General features: G+C 50.5%; 1 protein-coding gene across 1 annotated transcript; it reads right to left on the bottom strand.

Moving 5' to 3' along the window:
- Positions 1 to 377: 377 nt before the first annotated feature.
- LOC117709842 (von Ebner gland protein 1-like) lies at positions 378 to 4,984 on the bottom strand. The gene is made up of 7 exons (XM_034504236.2): positions 4,847 to 4,984; positions 4,268 to 4,404; positions 3,048 to 3,118; positions 2,029 to 2,139; positions 1,437 to 1,538; positions 1,212 to 1,238; positions 378 to 541 (listed from the first exon to the last, which is right to left on the bottom strand). Exons 1-6 carry the CDS (start codon positions 4,931 to 4,933, stop codon positions 1,213 to 1,215), a joined length of 534 nt encoding a protein of 177 aa, XP_034360127.1. The 5' UTR covers positions 4,934 to 4,984; the 3' UTR covers positions 378 to 541; position 1,212.
- Between the last annotated feature and the right edge of the window lie 424 nt (positions 4,985 to 5,408).

Below are 5,408 nucleotides of genomic sequence, written 5' to 3'. Positions count from 1 at the left end.
GAGCCAGGTGGCAGGAAGGAGCAAGAGGGGTGAAGGGGAGCTTTTGTGACCATGAGAGGGTTGCTGAGGTGAGGGAAATGCTGAGGCAAGGAAAAGTGCTGAGACTGGCTGTCCAGCCTCTCCATTCCAATCACACTTAAGAACTGGCTTTGAGAGGACACAAAGCAGAAGTTACTAAAGGAACCTAATGAACAAAAACATTTGACCCTGGTACCAAGCCCTTCAGGACCTGTGCCCAGGAAAGACCGCCATGAGGGAGCACCCATCCATCCTAGTTACTGCCCAACTCTTCCTCTACAACAACTGCTAAGTCTCAAGGATAAGGGAGAGTATCCTGCCTAGTCCACTTGATATCCACAAACAATCAGAGACACAAAGAGATGATGAAGTACTTTATGGAGGAGCAGGGGAGAGGGAAGCAGAGGGAGGGGGTGGGTAAAGCCAGAAGGGACAGTGTAAGAACTCCTTCTGTGTCCTGTGCTCAGTGGGTTTGCGCAGAGTAGAGCAATGCTGTCAGGCAGGCCCAGTGCCTTATCTGTTCCTGTGCAAAGGAGGAGAGTCAGTGGAACCAAAATAATTCATGAGAGGGAAATGTTAGAAAGAAAAGGGCTCTATTCACTAGATCTAAACAAAGGACAAAGGTCATTCTCCCCCACCACACCCCCAAAGTGAGTTCTCACAATTCTCCATGTCCATGTATGAAGAGAGGAAAGGTGACTTCAGGGCAAAAGGAGGATGGGGATGCTGTTGGATTCAGGCTTTGCCTTGGGCAATTCTCTAAACAACATCTCCCAGGCATCACACAGCACAAGAAACCAAGCAAGGCTGCTAGACCCCAGGTACAACTACCATGTGCTTTAAATAAATCCATGCCATACATGGAGTCAACATGATGACTGAGGGAAAGGGAGGGGCAGAGGAGGAATTTCCCTTCTGCAGAGGATAGCAGGGGATACAGGAAGAGAGATACACAAGCCCATTGCAGATTATCAGCAAGGGCAGATGCCTGAAGTTCAAGAGATGACACCCAGGAAGGAAATATGAACAAAATACACAGAGGTAGAGTATGTCCCAGCAGGCAAGGGTGGACCTACCTGTCTGCACAGGTAAGAAAGGGTCTCTATCCTGAGAATTCAATCACAGGTCTCTAGAAACCCTATTGACTCCAGGACCTCAAGGTCCTCAAGGGTGCCCCAAAACTGGTCACTTACCCTAATTGCTTCCTAGAGGGCAGGTTTCTGGCCAAGAAAAGGAAAACATGACAGAAAAGTGATTCAGAAACCCAGAAAATTCAGGTAGAAACCCAAGACCCCTCCATCAGCCAGCATCTCTCCCACCCCTAAAGGACAAAGCTGGATGAGAGGCAGCCAGTTGTCCTGGGTGACTGGCTGCCTTCCATTCGTGGTAGCGACACAACATGGCAGCTTGATTCCTACCACTCTGCTTGGGGATGAAGATGTTCTCTGGGTTGAGGCCTCCAGCTCTTAAAGCATTCTGAAAATCTTCCAGGGCCTCCTGGTTGATGTCAGGGTCTCTGCCTATAGGTGAAGGACATGGAATTAGGGACACAGTTGTAGGAGCTGCATGTGAAGACTTGACCCAGAGGCCTGTGTGAGAGAAGAGCCTGTGGGGGTAGGTGGGGGGTGGGGAGGAAGACCAGCATACCACGTGGATCCTTCCACAATATCTGACCTAGGAGACACAGAGGCACTGTTCCTGAGTTCATCCTAGGGCAGCTGAGAGCAGTGTGACCTGTGTCACTCTGAAGATAAGTCACCATTGGCTGAGAGACCCATGCTGTCTCCCTGCTCTCTATTTGGAAAAGTACCCAGCCTAAGGGAGAGAGAGCTCAGGAGGCTCTAAGGCCTTCATCCCCAGAAAAAACACACTGAGAGAAGCTGTGATGGAGGCTGCACTCTATACTCAGGCTCCTCTTTCTATACCCATCCTTCTTACAGTGGAACCCCAACAGCGGCAAGGCCCCTTTCACCCTGAGTCCTTGGCCCATCTCACAACGGTGTGACTCACCCACGAGTTTTGCCATTCGGAAACGATGCCTGTGCATTTTGCCCTCATAGTAGAAGATGTAGTGGTCCTCCACTGCCGATGGGATGATGTAGAGCACGTGTTTACCCCCATCTGTAGAGGAACAGTGATGTACATTCTGAATAAGCCCCTGAACCCTCAACAAGGATGCAAGGGTGGACTGGAACCTCTTGACCCTGACTCCCTCCCAGTTGCTCAGGGCTCCCTGACCCAGGTTGTCCACCACCCCAGAGCCTTGGGTACAAAGACCCTTCATTTCCATAAAACCACACATGTGAGAGATGGCCATGTCCCACACCTGTGTGTCATACAGGAGGGTCTGCCTGTGGAGCTAAATGCAGCCTTTTTCTCACTCCCTCCATGACCCCAGCCATAGCCAGTGAGACATCTCCGGGCAGTTGTATTGACTACTTTTTTATGTTAGCTTCACACAAGATAGAGTCATCAGAGAGGAAGAGAGCCCTATTGAGGAAACTCTTCCATAAGACCAGGATGTAAACAAGCTTGTACAGAGTTTTCTTAATTAGTGGTTAATAGGGGTGGGCCCAGACCACTGTGAGCAGGGCCACTTCTGTAATAAAGTAGGCTGAGCAAGCCATAAGGAGCAGGCCAGGAAGCAGCACTCCTCCACGGCCTCTGCCTTGTTTGAGTTCCTGCCCTGTCTTCCTTTCATCATGACAGGGATGTGGAAATGCTAACAAAATTATGCTTCTGCTCAACTTGCTTTTTCTCATGCAGTTGCATGGCAGCAACCCACCCTGAGACAAAACAGTCAATTCTCTTCTAGGGACACATCTACCACACCCAGTTTAGTGTTCAATGTCAGCTGTTCCCATCTGTAAGGAAAACGGCCTCCTGGGGAGTGATTGATCATGAATACTACAGGAATTGAAGGAAGGGAGGTTTCTCAGGCCATGGGCACCCTGGTGTGGCCACACTGGCCTCAAATGGATCACTGGAGGTTGAGGGTTGGGTGAAGCCATCACAGGTCAAGGACTCACAGGCTGTGTATTTGCCAGGTTCATCTGACTTCTCTAGGAGAGTGTTCATCTCCTGGCACCGTCCTGCAATCCTGAAAGACAGAAGGTCTGTGAGACAAACTGCCCAGTCACATCTCCCCTGCTGGCAGCATCCAAATCAAGGCCTGCACTTTTCTGTTTCCAAGGTGGCCAAGCAAGTGCAGGTTTCACTCAGTCCTATTTATGTTACCAGCAGGCCTCCCAGGTCACATGTTCCAGTGCCTTGCTTCTCACAGTAACCCCAGTTCTGGGTTGGGTCACTTGCTGCCTGCAGTCTGACAGCCCCTTGCTTGCTCCTCAGGAGTCTCATCTACTTGATCTGTAAATATTGTCCCAAGCAAAACACTCCCTTCCTAACCTTCATGCTATGTGCCTCCTGTGGCTGATCCCCTGTCTCTGGAGCTATTTGGAGACCAGCCCTACAATCAGTGTCACCTGGACAAACGAGGGCAAGCTAGAGTGGGGAGGATCAGGGAAAAGAACAAAGGGCAAACTCCAAGATAAACTGCCACATCAGGGACCGACAAATGCCAGATCCCATGAGGACAGCATAGACATTCTCGTGTTGTTCAGGGGTCACTAAGGTGGCAGGCCCCAAGATGTGAGATAAGGCACAAATGTAGAAGCCACATGGATGGGAAGTCACACAGGTGTGAGAGCACACAGGTGAGAATCTACACAGATGACAGGTCACACAAGTGAGTGGTCGAGGAGGTGACAGAGCCCTCAAAAATGAGGTCGCATGAGTGATGGAAGATGCTAGGGGGAATAAGCTGGGATTTTACAGTGTCTGTGCAGAGCCTGAGAACCTTTCTCCCTGGGGTCCTGTGCATACTCTTGATCCTTCTGAAATCCTGGTGTCTGCCTTTGTCCCAAAGAGAAGTTCACATTGGAGGAAGAACAAGGCCAGACTGTGTGCTCACTTTGGGTCTAGGAGTGAAACCCTTCCCCAAACATGAGTCCCTGACAATGGATGTTATATCAGAGTAGAAAGATGGTGCTCCCTTGCAGCTGAGATCTTTTCTCTGGACCCATGGCCCTACCATCCCATGGTCCTTTGTAAGCTGAGGCACCCTGAGTGGTACTGTTGCACACAAAACATGTGGTACTGGGTGTTCTGGGTGTTCTGGGAGCTGACTCAGCTCAGTGCCCGGATCTCCTGTGTGGAGAAAGCAAATGACAGGAATCTGGCACATACTCACAGGACAGTCAACTTTACTTGCAGGTTGCCCCCTTCCAGGATCTTGATGTTCATGGGAGTCACAGACACAGACTCAAGCTTGTTGTCAGGGATCTCCTTGTCCCATGCTGTAGCTTTCAAATACCACGTTCCTGAAACCTGGAGAAGGTACCTGGCTATCAGGACTAAGGGAGACAGGTTGGAATGCCTCTAGTCCATATCCCACTTCTACCTTGCCCCCCAAATTCTGGATACGTGAAGTGTTTCCCAGGCAATCATTCTACCAACACACTAAGTAAATTAGCACTACCAGGAACACAACTGTGTGGTCTCCAACCTCTACAGGCAAGACACTCTCCCAGAAGCCTTCACTCCCAAAGAATAGTGCAAAATGTGGAACTCCTATCTCCTCCAGCTCTCTGCTCCCAGGACCATCTAAGTAGACTTCTTTGCTGTGTCTAGTGTTCCTTCAGTCAGGGTTCAAGCCTGACTCTAAAACGATGTCCCTTTAGATGGAGAAGGAATGGGGCCTCCAGGTAGCAGCCTCAGCCCCACTATCTGCCATAAAGCCACTTGAAGCCCTTGCCCATCTCAGCCTCACATCCTGATTCTCTTGTATGGTGGGGAAGGCCTGGGCCCGCAGGGTAGCCAGGAGGCTGAGGCCAAAGGTCAGGAGCAGGGCCTTCATCTCCAGAGTCTATGCTCACAGATGCCCAGCAGGTCACTTGGCAGACTGAGGAGGTTCTTCTGGGACCTCACTCAGCTGCCCTTTATACTGCTCAGCCCAGGGTCCCCAGGGAAGTTGGCAAGGTGTACTCACCAGTCCCTTCCTGGTCATTCACACTGGCCAGTTCTGCAATGGAGCAGATAAAATGTCATCATTGTTGGAAGTTGTTAGAGAATACCCTTAGCCCACAAGATGATGAGACGGGCTACCGCACCGAGAAACTGACTTGCAGATTTCCCCTGGCAAGAAAGTGAGTCTGCATTAGAAGTGCAGCCTCCTGTATCAAGACACCCTGAGGGTGAGTACTGCAGAAGTGAACCTTTCTTGTCTACACTGTGTGACCATCCAGCTGGCAGACATGCTTCCTGACACAAAGGAGGACACTGAAGCCAGAGAGTCTTGTGCTCCATTCTCAGGGACCTTCCTCAATCCCAGA

This window comes from Arvicanthis niloticus, chromosome 6 (genome assembly GCF_011762505.2).
Source record: "Arvicanthis niloticus isolate mArvNil1 chromosome 6, mArvNil1.pat.X, whole genome shotgun sequence".
Classification (NCBI taxonomy): Eukaryota; Metazoa; Chordata; class Mammalia; order Rodentia; family Muridae; genus Arvicanthis; species Arvicanthis niloticus.
Note: the sequence above shows the minus strand (reverse complement) of the source record. Positions and strands in the feature narration are given on the sequence as shown.

Coding starts and splice junctions, on each gene's coding strand:
- LOC117709842 (XM_034504236.2), bottom strand. CDS start 4,933: ATGAAGGCCCTGCTCCTGACCTTTGGCCTCAGCCTCCTGGCTACCCTG. Junction 4,405..4,846: donor CCATACAAGAGAATCAGGAT/GTGAGGCTGAGA, acceptor TACCTTCTCCAG/GTTTCAGGAACGTGGTATTT. Junction 2,140..3,047: donor ACCTGGCAAATACACAGCCT/GTGAGTCCTTGA, acceptor GTTCCTCTACAG/ATGGGGGTAAACACGTGCTC.